Source organism: Staurois parvus, unplaced genomic scaffold (genome assembly GCF_062004578.1).
Source record: "Staurois parvus isolate SC_StPar_1 unplaced genomic scaffold, SC_StPar_1.0 ptg000162l, whole genome shotgun sequence".
Lineage (NCBI taxonomy): Eukaryota > Metazoa > Chordata > Amphibia > Anura > Ranidae > Staurois > Staurois parvus.
Window position 1 is genome coordinate 3,529,044 of NW_028317958.1, and position 23,299 is coordinate 3,552,342.

A 23,299-nucleotide genomic window follows, 5' to 3' on the forward strand; every position below is an offset into this window, starting at 1 on the left:
ACATTAATGTGTCCTTGAGTGGGTTGTCTAATGCACTAAAATGCACCAAAAAAGGTACATTTATCATTTTCCGTAATGCAGTCACCACAATATAGTATGTTGAAATGCCTTATAGTGCGCTGCAACGCATGTCCATTGGCAAGGTACGTTGGGGTTCATTCATACTGAATGGCACCTTATTGCACCACCATGTCTAATAGTAACCCAATGCGATGGTGAGAACAAAGTCTTATTTTATAGAAACATGGTGTGCGTGTCCAACAGGAGGCATATGTGTCTGGGATTGTCTAAAATTGTAAGTATTCGACTCTTTCCAATGACACGTATAAAAGTTTATAAAGTAAATTTTTGGTCAAGATCTGAATTTTCAATAAACTGCCTAATCTTTTGATTTGAATTGTGCGGATCCAAATGCATACATGTGGGTTTAGCTTTAGGTAATGCAGGTAGCCTCCCTGACACCATGCCGATTCAAATTAATTTGGTACTTCCACTGACCCAGATATAGTATGCAAATCAGCAATTTTGACATTGCTTACTGCACTCCTATCCTAAGCCAGCAGTTTCCTTTTTAGAAGAAATTCAGCAATGGCAGCCTTCATAATTTTCTCAGTACATGGTGCATTCCCATAGACTTGTATGGGAATGTAAAACCTGGTTTAAAGTAAGGAAAAGCCCATCAACACAAGATCTTTGACTGTTCTGAGGGCATTTAGAGGAACTCTGTACTGAGAGAAATATAAAGGCTGCCTTTGCTGAATTCCTCTAAAATGGAATGTGCTTGAAGCAGGTCAACTGCACCTGTGAATGAATCTGATCTCAAAAGCATCTCAAAGTAATGCCATCAACACAAGCCTAAAGGCAGAACATACACAATTCATTTTTTTTATTTTTTCGTTCAACCAGTGGGCTAAATGAAAATAAATAAAAAAAACCCGATTCGCCCATCCACACATTCGAGTTGGACAGGGAAATCACTCAGTAGATCGACTTCTGTACAACCAGCATGCCCATACATGGATCCTGTTGAACAGATCCCTGCTGAGCTGGCCGAATTTTGATCTATGACCAGCTTAAAACCCGTTGCCACAGGCCCCAAGACCTCAGGAAGGCACTGAATTTCCCAATGGAGGTATTCAAATGCTTAAAGTGGTTACTGTGCACATCCTTATACTCCAAATGAACATACCAGCACTTCAAATGTTAACAACATTCTATTGCTATGACTGGTTGCACGTTGATTCCTGACCTTCAATGTGCTATTCATTCCACCTCACCATGTCAATTCCTCTAAACTGCACCATTCAAAAAAATATTTTTGTAGTTTTACATTTTTCTCATTGGCATGTGAGCGCTGACGTTTGTACAATTCACATACTATGTTCATCCAAGCAAGTGACATGTGAGAAACATTAGATGAGAAGCTCTGTGGTAGAACAGTCTGCCCATACCAGAGAGGAGCTGAGGCCTCACTTCCCTTCGGCTAAAAAGCAAAATGCTTCATCAAACTTGCAGAAGAGAATTTTGACAAGTGGAATTCACATATGGTGGACAAAGGGAGGTACAATAAACCTACGTACATATAGATGGATTCCAGACTATGGGGATGCCTTTTTGAGCAGGGTGTACAGGCTTCAAGGGTCAGTACACTTAGAGGTAAATAAGCTATAGGTGACGTCTGTTGGGTTGGATCACCTGATGGCTCCTTTTATCTTCCAAAAACCCTGGTGGTGACACCTTTTCTACCATAGCTCTATCAGTTCCCACTCTACCTGATGCATTCTCCATGGCGTTGAACACAAATTACTTCTGGGGGAAAGGGATCCCCTTATATTTGCAGATTGGGAACTCCAGTGAAGAGATCTCAACACCGGGCTCCCAATTTGGTATTCACCTTCCCAAACAACAGCTCTGGAATGACTGTTTTAAGGGTGATGAAATTATAACAATTTGAATTTTACATTGTCACATCGCTTCCTTTAAAGTTGGCCATCCATACAAGTAGAAGGTCCATTTTACTTGCAGCCCCCCAACTTCATGTTTTGTTTTTTTTTCAGGCAGGGTGACAACCCTACCCCAAATACAAGCAGTGACAAATTAAGAAATTTTTTTTTAAAAATGGTCCAGCTTCTGACTCCTCTGGGGAGGTGTGGATGACATCATCGCTCCTCCTGGGAGAGTTGGTTAGCAGAAATCTTGCAATAGGTTGAGAGCACCAATATATTTTTTTTTAATTTAGGCGTTATTTTTATTAAAATTTTATTATGGAATAGATTTTTTTAATCCATTGGTATTTGGGAGCTGGGGGGGCTGTAAGCAAAGTGGACCTTCTTTTTTTCATGAAAGATCTGCTTCTTAAGAGAGGATAAGAAAAAATAAAAAAAAGTGTAATTTATTCTGCGGCAGATTAACCACAACCTTTATAGCTGCCTTAAAGTAAGCAATGCTTAGTTCTAACAAAATTTACAAAAGATCCCATTTTACCAAACTAGCTTGAAAACAGTTGAAGAGCTGACAGCACTGAATCCCTTCTCCCCGATCTGTGCCTTGAAGCTCCATTAGACAAGGTCACCACAGAAGTAATTAATTTTTTAGTGGGCCTTAAGGCAAATCAGGCCTACATTCACACCCGTCCGTACACTGCTGTCATTTCCCCACAGAGGCTTACTGTAACTGCATCTGCAAAAGCAGCAGACCAGATATTAATGGGAAAAAACGCATTGAAACATGCCAATCATTGTTAACAGATTGCATATTTACACATGATCCACCACTGAAACTAAACAGAGCTGGGAGCCTTCGCCCAACTGCTTAAAGGGGACTTTATAGGCTTGACGAAATGGTTGGTAAATCTGTAGAAATTTTCAATTTAAAATATTAAAGTTTAAATGACAAACATTTTAAAATGTATGGGATCTTACAATGTGAATGTAGACTGCCCTGAACCTCGCAGGTGTGGTATGATGTAAAGCATCCCCTAATATCTACTGTAGAGTTTCTCAACTAGGGTTCCTCAAAAGGTTGCATGAGCAATTTCTGCCCCTCAGATAAGTTCCTACTGACACCACTGATTTTTTTAGCTATATTAAGGGGGTAATTCTTCCCAAATGTCCACAAGTGGAAGAATCATTCTTCCCACTGACCATCACACTAATGTATCATGAGTTGGGAATATAATAATTTTTAGCAGGGGTTCCCAGAGACCGGAAAGTTGTTCAATGTTTCTTCAGTGTTGAAAAAGGTTGAGAAAGGCTAATCTACTGCAATGTCACTACTAAGGTAAAGCTACTCACCAACAAGGCATTCAAAATGGACATTTGCGATTGGAGCAAAGAACCTGGAGCTGACAGCATTCAACATGGGTCTGTCAGGGTCCAACAATAGATCCCTTGACATCTAATCTAAACCTAAGCCTAAACTGCCTCCCAACATTCCTCCCTTTCATTACCTCAACTCTAAATTGCTAAAAAAGACCTCCTAGGCGCCCCACCATACTAAATGGTCACCATTTAATGCATAGCCATATCATCCATTCAAACAGACCTGTGAATGGAAGTTCCATGTGCCCCTGCGGCCTACTACTCAGATCTCAAGGGACTACAAGTGCAGGGGACATAACCACACTCATAGTCCATGGATTACCTCCTCCAGTCCCTGAATGCTAGATCCATACCTTCGTATGACCCTGGGGCTGGAGGAATAGTCTGCTGAAGCCCGAGTGTATTTCAGGCTCCAATGCAACAATTATTACATGCATTTTTTTACATAAAAGGCACATTTATTATTCTTGTAACAAGGTGAATAAAATATTAAAACTACTTGCTGCCTTCTTTGATAGACTGAATGGTTCTTGGATTCTAAACTCTTGGGAACCTCAACGGTATAGAATAAAAAGTTGTAGTCAATAAATAACATGAAATCAGCAGACAGGCCAAGCATGTAACGACTGGACAGTATCAGCTACAGCAAGCCTGTGGTCATAAAATGCATCCAAACCCAAGACCCAAAATGTAATACACTGTGGTGCACCTGTCCTTAGAAGGCTTTTTTGCCCTTTATTTTCAACTGGTGATCCTGCCAGTAATAAACTCCCTGTCCTAAGATGACAATGCTCACTCAATATACTGTACCTATGGAAGAATAGTGTTGTCACGCAAGACTACAGAAACCTTCCCCTCTCCTCTTCCCCATAACAGAGGGGAGGGTTCCTGTAGTCCTCAGAGATAACTGGAAACAATGTAACTGATATGATTGCAGCACAGGGAGACAAGACATGAAGTTACAAGTTCAAACTTTCTGGCATGATTAACTTTTTTTTTTTTTGCACTGTCAAGGGTATATTTAAAGCAGAACTAAACTTTCCCAATCAACATTTTTTAATGCTTATGCTGCTATTAGTAAATCGATAAGAAGGTATATTATATTTACTTTTAGGTTTTACTTTTTTCAGTTGCTTCCTGGTTTCTGGCCTAGGCCATAACAAGGTCACACATCTCAGGAGTCTTCATTGCCTTTATTCTTTTATCTGGAGGAGGGGCTCTCTCACCTAAGTGCACCCTCCTGCCCGCATACCTGAACTAAGGGCAGATGAATTTCAGGAAGTCAATGCTACATGAATCATCTGCCCTTACTCATGATGGCTGTGGCTAGAAATGTTAGGGGGATGTTTTTGAAAGTGACTTCTCAACAAAATAAAAGCATGGAGACATGGATGAATGGGATCGTTTGCTTTGAATTCACCTTTCCAACCGCTCCGTTTCCGCCACCCTCCTCTGCCAATCCCTCCACTGGCTTCCGATTGCGCAACGGATCAAATTCAAAATCCTAACACTGACGTACAAAGCCGTCCACCATACTGCCCCGAACTACACCGACCTAATATCCAAGTACAGCCCAACACGCACACTCCGCTCCTCACAAGACCTCCTTCTCTCTAGTTCCCTGGTCTCCTCCTCCCATGCCCGCCTCCAGGACTTCTCCAGGGTGTCACCCATCCTCTGGAGCTCCCTGCCCCAACCCATCATATTATCACCTACTCTCCTCTCCTTTAGGCGTACCCTGAAAACCCACCTCTTCAGGGAAGCCTACCCCACCCCCTGCTAACTTGCCGACCTCCTCCGCTCCTCCTACCACTCCATCCCCCACAGCTATCTCCTCTTGTACCACCATCCCCTCCCTCCTAGATTGTAAGCTCCAAAGAGCAGGGCCCTCGAACCCCTCGTGTATTGTATTGTATTGTTATTGTTCTGTCACATGTTCTGTCCCCCTTTGTAATGTACAGCGCTGAGCGAACTATTGGCGCTTTATAAATACTGTATAATAATAATAATAAATAATAAAAATTATTAAAAATTAAATAGTGTTTTCAGTTTGTGGTGCTCAGATACAGTCAGGTTCTGATTTCATGGACCAAATAAGAGAAGGAGTTGGAAAGCTTAAGTGCGGGGTCTGGAGGAGGACCAGAGGAGGGCTGGAGTCAGCTGCCAGTCCAACACAACAAACACTTTACTCCTGCGCTAGGAAAGGACTCAGTAGACCCAATAGGAATGTTCTGGAATTTTCTGGAATATGCACTGCTTGCTGCCCTCAACAGACCGGGGTGGTCCGAATACACTGGATACAAATGGAAAAACAGAAAGATGGCGCACCGACCTAGTGCATTATCGTTTAGAATAATTTATTAAGAAACAAAAATAGGTATCATACTCACAATGGACATAATAACACAGGCATGTCAAACTGAACAAGATGTATGATCCAAACAACATCTGAGTCCATACGATGGAACCCTGGATGACCAACTGGCTAACGCGTTTCGAGGACACAACCTCTTCCTCAGAGCCCCTGTCTCTCCATTTGTATCCAGACGGCTGCCAGTGTCTGTTGAATGCTGAGACTAGGGGAGGCAGAGATGAGTTTTGTCCTCCTCTCTGCTGCCAACTTCTGAAATGGGAGGGCGGGGGCACTGAGACAAACCTCTCTACTGCTGCATGGAAACATGCAGGATCTGGCGGAGGAATTCTGTCCTCCTCTCTACTGCCAACTTCTGAAACGGGAGGGCGGGGGCACTGAGACAAACCTCTCTGCAGCTGCATAGAGACGTGCAGGATCTGGCGGAGGAATTCTGTCCTCCTCTCTGCTACCAACTGCTGAGACAAGGTGGGGGCAGAGACAAGTGGGGTTGTCACAGCTGCAGATGTGTGAGGGCCACATGAAATCTTTTGGCGGGCCGAAAATCAGCTGGCGGACCTTGTGTTTGGCACATGTGCTGTAGACACTACATTAAACATGAAATGTGATGCAATGGGTAGCAGCAAAACCTGTCAACCATAGCATTCAATCCAGTCTGCACATTCTGCGGGATGCTACGATTTTACAAAGAATGAAAATGCATCCCTTCAAATTAAAAAAAAAAAAAAAGTAGTACTTTTTTACATCTGGGTATATCTTGTCAGTAGCTGAGACATAGCAGCAATCCATGGTAGATAAGAGAATACATGAACCAAAAAATACAATGTACCAATTAGAAATGTCAATAATGGCTCACGAGACGGCCATAAAACAGAAGGGTTCAGTTATCCCTTATCTCAGTTGTAATAACGCACATCAATAAATAAATACTGCGGACAGACACATGAACACTTTTTCCGTTAACTGGAACATGAATGCATTGAACGCCCAGTTCTAACGCTGCCCATACACACAAGCAATGTTCTAATCATCCCGACCGGCTTTCCAGGCCATGGAACAGGGCAGCCATTCCGCACTGTAGCAATGTATGAATGGGTGATGGTAGCATAGAAGAAACGTGCTGCAACTACAGCAGCCAATTAGAATCCACCCAGAACTGGTTGAATATCATAAAACGAAAACTTGTATGTGGGGAGTTGCGGCGCACTGCATAAGAAGTGAAGACAGGTTGCATTATTTTGTAGCGCACCACAACACATTTATATAGTGTGAACAGGACACATAGAAAACAATTGGTTGCGTTGAGCCTGTGTTGATTTATCAAGATCAATGAGGTGTGAATGAGCCCCTCTTAGACAACATAGTTTACTAACCTTCTTATTACTATCTCACATTCCTTCAACTAACTATTCCATGTTAAATTGCTTGTAAAGGCTCAAGGTTTTTTACAATTCATGCATGAAGGTAAAAAACCTTCTGTGTGCAGCATTCCAGCCCCCACTAACACTCACCTAAGCCCCCTCTCGATCAAGCAATGTGAACTGGAGTCTCGGCTATCCTGGGACTCTCTTTTCTCATTGTCTGAGACAGCAAGCGGGAGTCAATGACAGCCAGTGAGCCAATGAGAAGAGAGAGGCGGTGGGGCCAAGCCACATCTCAGTGTGTGAATGGACACACGGAGCAGGGGGTGCCCCCATAGCAAGCTGCTTGCTGTGCGGGCACCCAACATGGAGGAGGGGCCAGGAGAGCCTGCAGGGGACCTGAGAAGAGGAGGATCGGGGCTGCTCTTTGCAAAACCGCTACACACAGCAAGTATAGACATGTTTTTTATTTAAAAAAAAAAGCCTTTAGAACCATTTTAAGCCATTACGGCAAAATTTTACATATACACTACTATGGTTAAGTTAAAGAGTATGTTAACCCAACATTTCTGATTCCTGATATGTGCCTGCTGTACCATGCACTTGTACGAAAAAGTATCCTGTTCTCTTTGTATTGCTTCCTTTGTGTGAAATCCCTGGTGTTGCTGCCAGTCCCTCTGCTTTCCTATTAAAAACTGACCACACTAGCCATGAGACCACAGTGTGGTCAGTTCTCTAGCTGTGCTGGGAACTCAGCCTGCTCTCTTCCAATGATCACACTTCTGCTAACACACACACAGCCTATCACTGGGAAGACCAGTGTACTGCTGTTTTTCTCCTCCCTCACCTCTCTGTGCGGCAAAGAACAGACAGTATGTGGTCACTTATTAAAAAAAAGGGGGGGGGGGAAGCTATTTATAATGTTTTTTATATCTATACACAAATGTTTTGCCTTTAATTTCCATTTTAACCGTAATGGGTGCTAACACACACACCGCCTATCACTGGGAAGAGCAGTGTACTGCCGTTTCTCCTCCCTCACCTCTCTGTGCGGCTGAGAACAGACAGTATGTGGTCACTTATAAAAAAAAAAGGGGGGGAAAAAAGCTATTTATAATGTTTTTTATATCTATACACAAATTTTTTGCCTTTCATTTCCATTTTAAACGTAATGGGTTGTTTTGCAAGGTGGGGGTTTACATGCACTTTAAATGCACCCAAACATACTCATGTAATCAATCATTCAGCCCACATACAATTTCAGGTTTCAAATAAAAAATATGGCCCTTTGGGCCTGAAAATACGACCTGCGAGTCAGACAACCGCAGGCCTTGGAAGACTTCACGGTGGCGTCCTGCCAGACACTGGACCCGAATGCGCATCCAAGACTGACTGTACAGAGATTTCCTGTCCTACTGTAGTTTGCAGACTTTCGAAAAAGGTCAAAGGGCACAGGCAAAAAAAACAGGGAGGACTGCCAACAAAGTGAGTTATTGGTTTGTGAATGGCCAGAAAAGGGTTAAGAACTTTGCACGGCATGGAAACCGATTTGCGCTGCAATCTTTCTAACAAGGCCTCCTGGCAGAGCGGTTTATGATTTCCACCTGTTAACTTGGGCTTTTATCACCTGGCAGGATCAAAGTAGGTTTAAAACAACAATGACTTAACATATAGTTAAGCCGGAACATACTAGACTGGGTAGGACGGGAAGGAGCGTGCGTTTCGGAGGTTAGCAGCAAACGTTCTAGAGAGAACTTTTTAGGCAAATCTATCACAGTAGAGTCAGTGCTGTAGGGCAGACTGATGCAATAACAAGGTTGCTTCTACTTTATGATGCTGCTGAGTAACTGGCAGTGGAAATTCAGCATTTTTTTTTTAATTGTCGGTTTAAAGTTGACTTTTTAACTGTAGTCAGCGACCTGCGTTCAAAAACCTCCCCCACCCCCTATGCAAAATTAATTTTAAAATATTACCCGGGACAGCAATGCACTGTCCCGGATTAATAATAATTTTCAAAAACATTTTTAAAACATTTTTAATATTAATTTTCAGAAATTAATTTTAGGGAGCAATGCGCACTCACCGGACGCATCAGATGTCATCAGATAGAAAAGGGTCAGGAACTAGAAGGTCTTCCCTCTAGGGGTGGTGGGTCGTCAGACAGGATGCTATAGGATTAGTACAGGTGATCCTCGTCCTCTGGGGCTCCCCCTTTAAAGAACCTGATATTGCTCCCCGGGTATGCAGATATCCACTATAGGTATGATGATCTGTCCTGAAGCAGTGGGTCTGAAAATTTAGAGAGCTCCCCCAGGGGGTAGGAACAGGGATACACCCATAGTGTAGTAAGTATGAACAATTTTTATTGCGATCAGATGCATCAAAGGGTAAAAACAGCAGACAGCAATCGATCAGGACTAACCATCCGAATTTTAAAGATGGCCGCCGGAGCTCCACGTTGCTTCGGCGGTGTGACGTCACGGCGTGATGTGGCTCCTCCTGATGCGTATCGTGCTCAAACACATCCTCAGAGTGAGGCATGCGCGTCCGGTGAGTGTGCATTACTTTCACCATTATTGCACTGATACCGGGTCCAGAGTTACCAGAGCACAAGAGTCACCTTTATCCTATTTATTGACTATATACCGGAACTTTTTATCATTTTTATCATTTATTGGATATGTATTGATTTTATTGATCTACTTGTTTATTGATAATATTGTAATTATTTTAGCGCTGCACCTCTTTTCTATATTATTTATGATCTAAGGTGATATTGGTTACCTTTTTTGTGCATAGCAGCTTTTGATTTTATCTTTAAGGCGCTCGCATTTCTGTTTACATAATTTTAGGGAGCACCTCTGTCAGGTAGAAACCATTTGGGCCGATTTAATGAAGGAACATTTTCATTCAAAAAAACTGCCGCCATGTTCATTTTGAATACCCAATCATGTGTAGGAGGAATAACAAGAATTTGCTTTTCATATGATTGGGTAATTTAGTTCATTTGTGGAGTGAATATTCCCAACTCCTTTAGGCTAGGTTCACAACTATGCAGATTGTGTTTCACCTATTTTTGCACCTGCATTTTTTTTCTTTTTCTTGTGCTAGGCAGATTTAAACAGCGAAACGCATCAAAATCGTGGCAAAACCGCACTACATGGTTTCCTGCAGCGTTTCCATTGAAGTCTATAGAACCAAAAACGCAACTTTTTGCATTCAAAAAAAGTCTGTGACCCTTTCCAAAAAATGCACTGGGTGAAACCGCGGAGATGTGAATGTGTCCCATAGGAAATCATGTTAAATGGACTGTACTGCGTTTCTGCAAAATGCAGCGGAAACCGCTTGGGCGTGAACCTGGAGTTAGGGCTCATTCAGATGAGCCCTTCCTTTTTCCAGCACAAAAATCTGCGTTGGAGAAACTTCAGCCCCATGCACACCTTGTATGCAAACAGCCGCAGCCAGACTGGCACCTGCACAAATGAATGGCTGGAGCTGTTCTCATTGGCCAGAAATGCAGAAATTTTGGGGTGGATTTACTAAAACTGAAGAGTGCAAAATCTGGCGCAGCTGTGCATGGTAACCAATCATCTTCTAACTTCACCTTGTTCAATCAACCCCTAGACACACATATATGCGGCCTCTCAGCGTCTGGGCCTTGATGCTGAGTGGCCGCATATTTGCGTACATATGCGCTGAGAGCGCACGCCCTGCACATGTCTGTGACTCACGGAAAGGTCCCAATCTCTCCTTGCAAATCAGGAATCTTTCCGATCACATGATCGCGAATCACGGTGGTCACGTGACCCTAAAACCCCACCACGCCTCCCGGGTGCTGAAACTCTTAAAGGGCCAAGAGGCGCCGGCGCAAAGGGGTTAAGCTTTGACAATAAAACCTGGAAGCTGATTGGTTTCTATGCAGAGCTGCACCAGATTCTGCACTCTCCAGTTTTAGTAAATTAGCCCCTTTGCATCCAAGAGCAACTTTTCTGGCCGCAACTATTCGTCCAGTTTGCGGCCATAGCATAGAGTGCTGCTGCGTCCAAAGGTGGTGTTTAGCCGCGTCTGAACGCAGCCGCCTATTCGCCTCTCTGAATGAGTAAATCAGCCTCCATGTCTTAAGATGGCCAAAAGCAGAGATTGGCTGTAAGTGCAAAAATGAACTGGACCTTCTCCTTCCCTACAATATCTTTTGAGCAAGCTTCTGTCATGGACAGGAATGCTCTGGATCAGGGGCAGACTGACAACTCATGGGGCCCCCAGGCAATTGGGGATCATGGGGCCCCTGTGTCCTTGCCCAAACTCAAAAAAGCCTATGAAAAAAGGTTCCAGGGGCATCTCATGACCCCCTACTGACCCCGGGCCCTCGGGCGGTGCCCGAGTTTCCAAATGGTCAGTCCGCCCCTGCTCTGGATGCATGACCATTCATGTGTACATCACAGCAGAACTGAGGTACAATGCATACTCTACAAAGTCTTGGCAACTACATACGTTCGGGTAAATAGTAAGGATCACTTTCCCAAAATATCTTGGCCGGGACAGTCTGAAGCTGCCCCGCAGCAGACCACCAAAACACGAATTAATCCTGATAAAGACCTGATAATTGGCAATACGTCACTGACAAGTTTCAACCTCGTAGGAGGGCTTGAGAAAATCACTGCAATTTACAAAAAAAAAAAAAAAAAGCTAGTATGTAATAAAAGAACTTTTAATAGCATTCATAGATAAATATGTAAAAAAAAAAGAAAAGAAAAAAGAAGAGAGAAAACTACAGGCCCTGATCAGAATGGAAGTTGTATGAAATAGGGGCCACCCTTGTACTTTGAACACACGTGATGTCCTATGCAGTAATTCCATACAAGAGAACTGACAGCTGCCATCAGTAAGCCTCCCTTTGCCTAAAGCAGCCGATAACATGGAGCGACAAGCAGCCTGCTGCAGTTTGAGAAGTCAGCCATCACTTTTTTTTTTTTAATATAAAAGTTGTATTTTAATTTTTTCGACCACCAATAAACCATAATTTTGTAACTTATTGATATTAAAAAAACAAAATATACAAAAACACACACACCAAATTTTACTTTCTCACTATATGTAATAAAACAGCTTCAACTGTATGCACCATATCTATATTGCATCTAAAAACAATACAGCACTCTTTTTCAGTAAAATATAAATTTTATTTCTATTACAAAGTGTACAGGTATTTTATAAAAGTCACCTTTGTGTGTTTGGTACATGCACACGGGGTGTTTTGATAATGCTGGCAACGTTAGCTGTGTATAGTTGCATTAAAAACATGAGTTTTTCAGCTTTTTGTTACTGTTTAGCAGCGTTTTGCCGAGTTTGCGTTCTTTAGCGGGTTTTTTTTTTAACCAAAAAAAAAATTTTTTTGGGGTCAAAAAAAGGTCCAAAAATGCCGGTTCACAGCGTTGTACTGTGTTTTTCAGCATTAGAGCATTTTTACAGCTAAAAAACGTCTCTAGAAACCCACTAGTCCTGGGGGTTTTTTCCAGCCAAAAAACACTGATTACAGTCTGTGTGTGCATGGACACATAGGATAACATGCTGGGGGGTTTACTATATGTATAAAAAACCGTCAAAAGCCAATAACAGCAGCTATAAACCCGTCTAGTGTGCATGAAGACTGAAACAGCAGCTAGAAATACATGGGATTAATAATTTTAAAAAAGTAATACTTCAGACAACAAAAATATAAAATACTATAAAAAAAAGCGTGTGTGTGTGTGTAATATATATATATATATATATATATATATATATATATATATATATATGAAATGGGGTTTTAATATCATTAAACATAAATACAGGATATATAATTGTAGAACATATATTCCTTTTTTTCTCCACTATTATAGCCAACCTTTTCAAATAGGTGTAACAATGTGAAGTTTTGCACTTCCTATCTTCCACAATTCATGTGATTGACTCCAAAACCAACAAAATACCAGATCAGTGAAACACTTAGGACATAATAACAATACTTGTCAATATTTACCATAAGCCTTTTTTAGCATTAAAATGAGCTTTTTAGAAGACTTTATAACTCCACAAAATATATTTTTCAGATCAATAAAAAACAAAACTATTAAAGCAATGTTTAATTCAATTGTTGCTGTCTGGGTTACACATTTAAAAAAAGAGACGACCCAATGCAATGTACAAAAACCTGATTTTAACAGGTGCAATGAGGTGTACAAAGCACTAAGGAGCCCATTTTTAAACTAACAGGTACTATGGAAAAAAAAAAAAGTAAACATTTTAACTTTCCAAAACACTGGCAGAGACTTTCACCCAACAAAAATACAAATACTTTCGAAAAAAAAAAAAAAAGGATTATTTATACCCAAACTTGCAAGGGGCTGACCCTAAATCAGCCTGCTTTACCTCTGAATTTATACTGGTAATAAATAAGGCAGTCTTTTATGTGAACATAAACTAATTAAATTAGCACAGATATTTATGAAGTTACTGCCGAATGCCAAACAGCTCATAAAAAGACAGATGGATTAAAAAAAAAAAAAAAAAAATCCGTCGGATATATTTGTCAACAAGATGAATTCTACTCAGAAGGTAGCTTTAGGAAACCGTCAAAACTTCTTGCCAACTTTTTTTCCTACAGACATAAGACAGAGTCATAGATAACGAGAACTATTAGTAATCCTTCCTCGTACACTTTATTATGTTTGAGCTTTCTCGCTGGAGCTATAAATTACCAGCGGAAGAATTTCAACACCATTCTGATATTATAGGGTGCACTTAAAACAACCTGCGACTGGCTGCTGTAGAACTACAAACCACAGCAATTCATGGCAAAGTACCATCTCTTGTTGGTATGGGGTTTAAATGGTACCAATGAACTATGTTTTTTTTTTTTAATAATAATAATAATTAAAAAAAAAAAAATTTCCCCCAAACTCAGCCTTGAGCACTTGGCACAACAGATACATCGAAGGCCTCTACATGCCAAGTTTAATTAGCCTCACTACTAAAGTTTATGCGTTCACCGCCTTGCCTTAAAGTACCAATTTTGCCCAGAAGGCGGAGTTATCCTTTTAAGATTTCCCCTCTACATCTAAAAACAACCGCTGCCGCCAATTTGTATATACTGAATTCTGACCAACCAGCGTCAGAACCAAATCAACAGAAGCCAACAAATGTTAAAGTTTTTTTTTTTTTGTAATAACTCTCGCTGCAGACCTCGGCCATAAAAATCACATCAGCAGTAAACTCTGCAGTCTCCAATTTGCATCCTGCGTCTTCCTGGGATCTTAGAATGTAAAAAATTAAGCCTCAAAATATAGATTAAGTAATAGTGATACTTTAAAACTACGTAGAGGAGCGCTTGGCAGGTTGCCCAAGCCCCGCACACCTGGTACAGCCATAGTAGGGACGCTAATATTACACTCCGCCGTGTACAGTATGCAATTCCCCCATCGATACAGCGGGAATAAATCACAACAAGCCATTAAGACTGGAAGCATTTCACATGGGTATGTTTGTAGACGTAAAATGCACATGGCGGAAAAAAAAAAAAAAAAAAAAGCATAGGCAATGTAAATTTAAGCTTACGTCTAATGTTGCACACAGCATCAGGAATGATTTTACAGTTCAGAATTGTAGAGGGAATCAATACATTTCCGCTGGGGGTCCATGATTTATGGTGGCCACATACACTTTGATAAAATGATCGATTTCTCTTCCAACTATCTATAGTTCACAAGCTACTCAATTGATGACACACACGGTAGTGGATTTCGATTATTGGTTGAAAGATACGACTGTAAATTATTGATCATGTCTCAGTTTAACCATGCAATCTCAATCTGATCGATCGAAATATGATCAACTTCATGAACAAAACATCTCAGCGCTCCTGATCAATAAAATTGATAATATTCCACCCTGGCTAATCGACTCTGATTGAGGCTTCTTTCACACCAAGTCCAGTGTGAGACCACATGCAAAAAAATCGCACGCTTTCTTGCACCGGACAGCAACGTGCTGCCCTTTTGCGAATGTGAACAGGCGCCAGTAATTCTTACCGGCACTCCCATGCTTCTTGGAAACAAATAAACGTTCATGTCTTGCTAAACCCATGGTGCACTGCGTTTTGGCGTGGCGCAATTTTAAATATCGTGTCTGCACTTTTTTGCACGTTTCTCGCAGATAGGGTAGCCCATTGAAATTAATGAGCTGCCCAAAAATGCAACACGTGGAAACACCCAAAAAAGCACGCATTTGGAAGCACCTCCTGGTGTGAACGAAGTCTAAGGGCTCATGTACACTGCAGCTGATAAACTGATGTTCAGGAGCTTTTCTGCATTTTCTTCAGCAGCCCTTGAACTCTCCCTAATGTTTTCCTATGTGTCCATGTACACTATGTCGTTTACAGGCAATTGCGTTTACAGTTGTTTTTTTGAACGCACCAAATTTGCGTTCAGGAGCAGATTTTACCGGCCAAACGCCAAATGCTTGCAAACGTGGTTAACTGCGTTTATAAGCTTTTGCATTTAGAAGCGTTTTTTAACTGTTCCATATCCAGATGCTGTCCAGAGCCTTTTCTCATTATCAGAAATGCATGCAAAGCGTTTTCCATGTATTCAAATGGGCCCGGTACACCAGTGCAGTCAGTTCCAGGTTTTGTGTGAAGGAAAAAATGGTAGAAGTGCCGCATTATGCTCATGATGAGATCCATAGTGAATACAACCAGAAAAGACAGGTCATCTCAACACATACTGCTCTCTCTGCTTCTGCTCTCTCTATTTCTCTCAAAATGTCTTAAATAGTTAATTTTTTACTATTTTTCAGTGCATTCTGGGCATTTGGGAAGGTCTCCTGAGGTTATCTTTTAAAAACGCTTCTAAACGCAAACGCACATAAACACGGTATGCAAACGCGGCTAAACTGATGTTTTTTAACCTACGTTTTCCAGCAGTCACTTTCCATCGTTCAGAAGAGTTTTCCAAACACCCCCTGTACATGAGCCCTAATCCTGATCTAAATGATGCCTATTCCAATGTTTGCTGATTTGATCAAACAAAATCGATAGGATAATAAAATCGAAGCATGTATGGCCACCATTAGAAAGACATATTTCTGAGGCTCTAAATGTCAAGACTGCAGCCTGGCAGGGACCCCAAAATATTGCATTTCCAAAAACTCAAAACAAATGACATTATTTGGGACCCGTAAACATATCAAGGAAGGACATTTGGGGTCCAAAATTAGAGAGACACATCCACCATCTACAGAACATGAAGAATGCAGGCCGCGCAATACTTTGAGCCCATGCAAAAAAAAAAATCATGTTTCTGGCAGTTAGGACATGTAGAGAGATGACTATTTCAACACAAAGCACCATGGAACTGTTTGCAATTATGAATTTTCACCAATACCTATGTTCTGTTTTCGGAGAATATAGAAATATTTATAAAGTAACTGTCATGGACAGCTGAGTTTGTATTGGAGGAAAAAACTATGGATACTCTCAGGACTTCCGGGTCCCTTTGTCACGTTGTTGTCTGCACTGAAAGCTTACAGTCTATATATCTTTGTTTGTTTGTTTTCCTGTTGCTACTTGTTAAACAGTATCAGAGCCAAAACATCATGGACTTCATAACATTCTGTACAAAAACTGCCACTGACCTACTCATTATAAGGTTTTTCATTCTTAATGATACTTATAATATGTGTCCCTATCATAAACATCCTACAAGAGAAATATACACACACACAAAAATACATACAGTATAAATATTTCTCAAAAATAGAACTTCTGCAGAAATGCACACATTTCACATTATGAATGAATGCACATATATTACACTGGGGATAGAGAAAAGCTCAGTGAGACTTTTCCAGTGGGGTACAGTGTGGAGTCCTGTGTGTGTGATAGGAGTGTGTGTGTATAGTAGAGATTATGTTCTTATTCTTTGTAGCTGTATATACCTGGTAATAAAAGATGGTGTATGTTGTTATTTAACACTATACACATGGCACTATAAAGTAGAATAGTAAATGTTGGGCTAATCTTGGTATCTAGTGGGCCTAAAAAATATGTGAGGCAGTGGAAACACTTGTTCCCTGAGAGAAAGAGAGAGAAGAGGGAGAGAGAGAGGGAGAGAAGAGGGGGGGGGAGAGAAGAGGTGGGAGGGGAGAGAAGAGGGGGAGAGAGGAGGGGAAGAGAGAGTAGAGAGGGAGAGAGAAGGAAGAGGTGGGAGAGAGAGAAGGGGGGAGAGAGAGAAGGGGGGAGAGAAAAGGGGGGGGAGAGAAAAGGGGGAGAGAAAAGGGGGGGGAGAGAAAAGGGGGGGGGGAAGGGGGGAGAAGGGGGGGAGAGAAGGGGGGGACGGGGGAGAGAGAGGGGGGAGAGAGAGAGGGGAGAGAGAGAGAAGGGAGGAGAGAGAGAAGGGGGGAGAGAGAGAAGGGGGGAGGGAGAGGGGAGGGGGAGGGGAGAGAGGGAGAGGGGAGAGAGGGGAGGGGGGAGAGGGAGAGGGGAGGGGGGAGGGAGAGGGGAGGGGGGAGAGGGGGAGGGGGGAGAGGGAGAGGGGGGAGAGGGGGAGAGAGAGAGAAGAGAGGGGGGAGAGAGAGAAGAGAGGGGGGGGAGAGAGAAGAGAGGGGGAGAGAGAGAAGAGAGGGGGAGAGAGAGAGAAGAGAGGGGGGGAGAGAGAGAAGAGAGGGGGAGAGAGAGAAGAGAGGGGGAGAGAGAGAGAAGAGAGGGGAGAGAGAAGAGAGGGGGGGAGAGTGAAGAGAGGTGGAAAATGGGGGGGGGGAGAAGAGAGGGGGATAGAGGAGGGGGAGAGAGAGAGAGAAGAGGGGGGAGAAGAGGGGAGAGAGAGGGGAGAGGGGGGGAGAGAGAGGAGGGGGGAGAAGAGAGGGGAGAGAGAGAAGAGGGGGAGAGAGAAGAGAGGGGGAGAGAGAAGAGTGGGGGAGAGAGAAGAGAGGGGGAGAGAGAAGAGAGGGGGAGAGAGAAGAGAGGGGGAGAGAGAAGAGAGGGGGAGAGAGAAGAGAGGGGGAGAGAGAAGAGGGGGGACGAGAGAAGATGGGGGGGAGAGAGAAGAGGGGGGAGAGAGAAGAGGGGGGGAAGAGGTGGGAGAGAGAGAAGAGGGGGGGGAGAGAGAAGAGGGGGGGAGAGAGAGAAGAGGGGGGGAGAGAGAAGAGGGGGAGGGAGAGAAGAGGGGGAGGGAGAGAAGAGGGGGAGGGAGAGAAGAGGGAGGGGGAGAAGAGGGGGAGAGAGAAGAGGGGGGGAGGAAGAGGTGGGGAGAGAGAGGGGGGGAGAGAAGAGGGGGGAGGGAAACGGGGGAGGGAAAGGGGGGGAGAAATGGGGAGAGAGAAGGGGGGAGAGAGAGAGGAGAGGGGAGAGAGGGGGGGGAAGAGAGGGGGGGAAGAGAGAGGGGGAAGAGAGAGGGGGAGAGAGGGAGAGAGAGAGGGGGAGAGAGAGGGGAGAGGGAGGGGGAGAGGGTGGGGGGAGAGGGAGGGGAGGGAGAAGAGAGAAAGAGAGGGAGAGAAAGAGAAGAGAGGGAGAGAAAGAGAAGAGAGGGAGAGAAGAGAGATAGGGAGAGAGGGGGGAGAAGAGAGAGGAGAGAAGAGAGGGAGAGAGAGAAAGGGAGAGAGAGAAGATGGGGGAGAGAGAGAAAGGAGAGAGAGAGGGGGAGAACGGAGAGAGGAGAGAGAAGAGAGGGGGAGAGGAGAGGGGGGGGGAGAGAGAGGGAGCGAGAGAGAAAAGAGAGAGAAGAGAAAGAGAGAGAGAAGAGAAAGAGAGAGAGAAGAGAAAGAGAGAGAGAAGAGAAAGAGAGAGATAAGAGAAAGAGAGAGAGAAAGAGAAAGAGAGAGAGAGAGAAAGAGAGAGAGAAGAGAAAAGAGAGGGGAGGAGAGAGAAGAGAGGGAGAAGAGAGAGGAAAGAAGAGAAGAGAGAGAAGAGAGAGGGAAAGAAGAGAAGAGAGAGGAAAGAAGAGAGAGGAAAGAAGAGAGAGGAAAGAAGAGAGAGGAAAGAAGAGAGAGGAAAGAAGAGAGAGGAAAGAAGAGAGAGGAAAGAAGAGAGAGGAAGAGAAGAGAGACAAGAAGAGAGGAAAGAAGAGAAGAGAGTGAGAAGAGAGGAAAGAAGAGAAGAGAGAGGAGAGAGAGGAGAGAAAGAAGAGAGAAAGAAGAGAGAGAGAGATAAAGAAGAGAAGAGAGGAGAGAAAGAATAGAGAGAGGAGAGAAAGAATAGAGAGAGGAGAGAAAGAAGAGAGAGAGGAGAGAAAGAAGAGAGAGAGGAGAGAGAAAGAAGAGAGAGAGGATAGAAAGAAGAGAGAGAGAGAGGATAGAAAGAAGAGAGAGAGAGGATAGAAAGAAGAGAGAGAGCAGAGAGAAAGAAGAGAGAGGGGAGAGAAAGAAGAGAGAGGGGAGAGAAAGAAGAGAGAAAGAAGAGAGAGAGAGAGAAAGAAGAGAAGAGAGGAGAGAAAGAATAGAGAGAGGAGAGAAAGAATAGAGAGAGGAGAGAAAGAATAGAGAGAGGAGAGAAAGAAGAGAGAGAGGAGAGAAAGAAGAGAGAGAGGAGAGAGAAAGAAGAGAGAGAGGATAGAAAGAAGAGAGAGAGGATAGAAAGAAGAGAGAGAGAGGATAGAAAGAAGAGAGAGAGAGGATAGAAAGAAGAGAGAGCAGAGAGAAAGAAGAGAGAGGGGAGAAGAGAGAGAAGAGAGGAGAGAAGAGAGGAGAGAAGAGAGAGAGAGAAGAGAGAAAGAAGAGAAGAGAGAGATAAGAGAAAGAGAGAGAAGAGGAGAAGAGAAAGAGAGAAAGAAGAGAAGAGAGAGGAGAGAAGAGGAGAGAGAGAAGAGAGGGGAAAGAAGAGAAGAGAGGAGATAGAGAAGAGAAGAGAGGAGATAGAGAAGAGAGGAGATAGAGAAGAGAAGAGAGGGAGAAGAGAGAGAGGAGAGAGAGAAAGAAGAGAAGAGAGAGAGGAGAGAGAAAAAGAAGAGAAGAGAGAGGAGAGAAGAGAGAGGAGAGAGAGAAAGAAGAGAGGAGAGAGAGAAAGAAGAGAGGAGAGAGAGAAAGAAGAGAGGAGAGAGAGAAAGAAGAGAAGAGAGAGGAGAGAAGAGAGAGAAGAGGAGAGAGAGAGATGGGGGGGGGAGATGCGAAAGAAGAGAAGAGAGAGAGGAGAGAAAGAGAGAGAGGAGAGAGAAGAGGAGAAGAGAAAGAGAAAGAAGAGGAGAGAGGAGAGAAGAGGAGAGAGGAGAGAAGAGGAGATAGAGAAGAGAGGAGATAGAGAAGAGAGGAGATAGAGAAGAGAGGAGATAGAGAAGAGAGGGAGAAGAGAGAGAGGAGAGAGAGAAAGAAAAGAGAGAGAGAGGAGAGAGAGAAAGAAGAGAAGAGAGAGGAGAGAGAGAAAGAAGAGAAGAGAGAGGAGAGAGAGAAAGAAGAGAAGAGAGGAGAGAGGAGAGAAATAAGAGGAGATAAGAGTGAGAAGAGAGAAGAGGAGAGAGAGAAGAGAGAGAGAGATGAGAAAGAAGAGAAGAGAGAGAGAGATGAGAAAGAAGAGAAGAGAGAGAGAGAAAAGATAGAAGGAAATAGAGAGAATGGTAAGAGACAGAGAAAGAAAGAACATGAATATCTGTTACTTTGCAGAGAGGGTGAGAGATGAGGCTGATTTACTAAAGGATAGTGAGAATGTGTGCAAACTCCATGTTATTGCGATGATGACATCCTTTAGTAAATCAGTTGTCCTCAATGTATCGCCTGTCTGTGGAGTGGGGATAGGAAGGTGTCATCTTGGTGTGGGGGGGGGGGGGGGTATGGCGGTGTATATAGAGGACAGACCAGGAATATATATAGTGAGCTGTGTGCGGATACGATGTATATATTCTCTGTATAGAGGACAGAGCAGGAATACAGATATATATATACGGTGAGCTGTGTGCGGATGCGCGGTGTATACAGATGTTAGGACTGTATATGAACTCCGTTGGGCACACATACTGATTCCCCCCGCTCCGCCCCCCTGAGCCCCGACTTACAGGTGTGTGGCCCCGGCGGGGAGCGGAGCGGGGACCCCGGAGAGCCCGCGGTAGCTGCAGTCCACCAAGCCCCCAGTACAGGTGCAGTTGCCCGGACAGGGCGCTTCTCCGCCCAGACATAATCCGAGGAGGGAGAGGAGGCAGAGGAGCGGGAGCGGGGCCGGCATGTTGCTGTAATCCGGAGATAGGGGAGGAAGGAGCGGTGCCGGGACCCTCTAGTGCGATCCTTCCATGGTCCGGTCCCGGGGATCCGTATAGGGGGTCCTGGAAGGAGATGAGATCCGGAGGTCGATGTCCGTACAGTCCCGTGCGGGAGGAGGCTGAGTCTGTAGCCGGGAAGGAGGGGAGGGAGTCGGTGCGGGCAGCCCGTAGTCCAGCACTGGGAGCCCCGTACAGATCCGCACACTCTCCGCTCCGCTCTGCTCTACAGCCCGGACTGCTGAGGCTCCAACTCAGCCAGACAGACGCCTTCCCATTGGCTGCGCCGTGGCTGTGTCGCGGCCGCTGATTGGCTGAGCTCTCCCCCCACCCGCCCAGCGCTGGAAGTTTGTAAGTTAGTTGCGGAGTTGTAGTGAGAAGGGGGAGGCGGGGATGGACGGGGAGCCGTGCCGGGGGCAGCTGTCACTGTGCCGGGATCACCCCAACAACTGGCCAGGACCGACACTCATAGACAATTACAGAGCTCCATCCATGGGACCCGGGAACCAATCAACACACAGATGACAGATGGATTGAACGACAAAGAATCTGCGTTATTGTCCAGCCAGTCTTGATATGTACACAGCTCTGCCCCACAGCACTGGCAGGGGAGGGGACCTAATTTTTTTGTTGCAGTTTTACTTTCACATGCAGGTTTCTTCTCCTCTAAGGATGAGCCTGGGTTTGCTGCCAGTCCAGTCATTCTACCATATGGCTAAATGAGGGTAGTGATGCCCCAAGTATCCCATTATGTGTGTACAGCTATGGGACAGAGAATACCACAGCCAGCTGATTGGGCTGACACTGACAAGTTTGGCAGAACCAAACCCAAACTCATCCCTACTTATCCCACCAGTGATAGGAGACCCAGAAGACTAAGCTCATCTCTCTGTCACTCTGTTCTCTCCTCCTATCAGCATGCTTTCTTCAATGCAGTACACCTGATTGGCTCCATGTGCTGCATCTCCTGCTACCAGTCTGAGCTCTGCTGTGCCAACACATCAAAATGTCAAATCCATTCACCAAATTGTACCAGAAACGGATGTGTCTGCATTGTAGGGAGAGAGCTAGAGATAAAGAAAAAAAGTCAATTTCTAGAGAAAGAAAAAAAAAAACAGTGAGAGTGGGAGAGGAAGAAAGAAAGAAAACTTAGTAGACAGAGAAAGAAAGATGTAAATAGAGAGAGAAATACAGAGAGGACAAATTAAATAGACAAAAAGAACAACATTGTAGAGAGAGAGGAAGAGAAAGAAAGAAGAAAGAAAGAAAGGAAAGAAAGGAATAGAGAGAGGGAAATAAAAATATTAACTTTGTAAACAGAGAAAGAAATACATAGAGGGAAAACGAAAATAGAAAGGCATACAAAAGAAAGAGAGAGGGAAGGAAAGTGAGTGAAAGAAAGAGAAAAAGGAAAAGAAAGAGGGAAAGAAAGATTAACTTTGTAAAAAGAGAAAGAAATACATAGAGGGAAAAGGAAATAAGGAAAATAGAAAGAAATACAAAAAGAAAGAGAGAGAGAAGGAAAGAGAAAGAGAGAGAAGGAAAGAAACAGATGGAAAGAGAGAGAGAGAGGGAAGGAAAGAAGGAGAGCAAAAGAAAGAAATAGAAAACGGAGAAGAAAGAAATATTTACTTTGTAAACAGAGAAAGTAGTACATAGAGGGAAAACGAAATAACAAAAATAGAAAGGCATACAAAAAGAAAATAAAGAGAGAAGGAAAGAGAGAGAGGCAAGAAAAAGAAAGACAAAGAAAGGTTAAATTTGTAAACAGAGAAATAAATACATAGAGGGAAAATGAAATAAGGAAAATAGAAAGAAATACAAAAAGGAAAGAGAGAGGTGAGAGAGAGGGAAGGAAAGAAAGAGCAAAAGAAAGAAAAAGAAAAAAAGGAAACAAAGATTCATTTTGTAATCAGAGAAAGAAATACATAGAGGGAAAATGAAATAAGGAAAATAGAAATACAAAAAGAAAGAGAGAGAGAGAGAAGGAAAGAATGAGAAAAGTAAGAGAAAGAAAGAGAGAGAAAGAGAGAA

At 43.5% G+C, this 23,299-nt stretch overlaps 1 protein-coding gene across 1 annotated transcript in view; it reads right to left on the bottom strand.

Annotated features, from left to right (window-relative positions):
* LRIG1 (leucine rich repeats and immunoglobulin like domains 1) overlaps positions 1-21,507 on the bottom strand; it is a 144,692-nt gene extending 123,185 nt beyond the window's left edge. Inside the window, exon 1 of the mRNA XM_089676014.1 lies at positions 21,068-21,507. Within this exon, the coding sequence (XP_089532140.1) occupies positions 21,068-21,234 (167 nt within the window). The 5' untranslated portion in view covers positions 21,235-21,507. The remainder of the gene's footprint in view (positions 1-21,067) is intronic.
* Between the last annotated feature and the right edge of the window lie 1,792 nt (positions 21,508-23,299).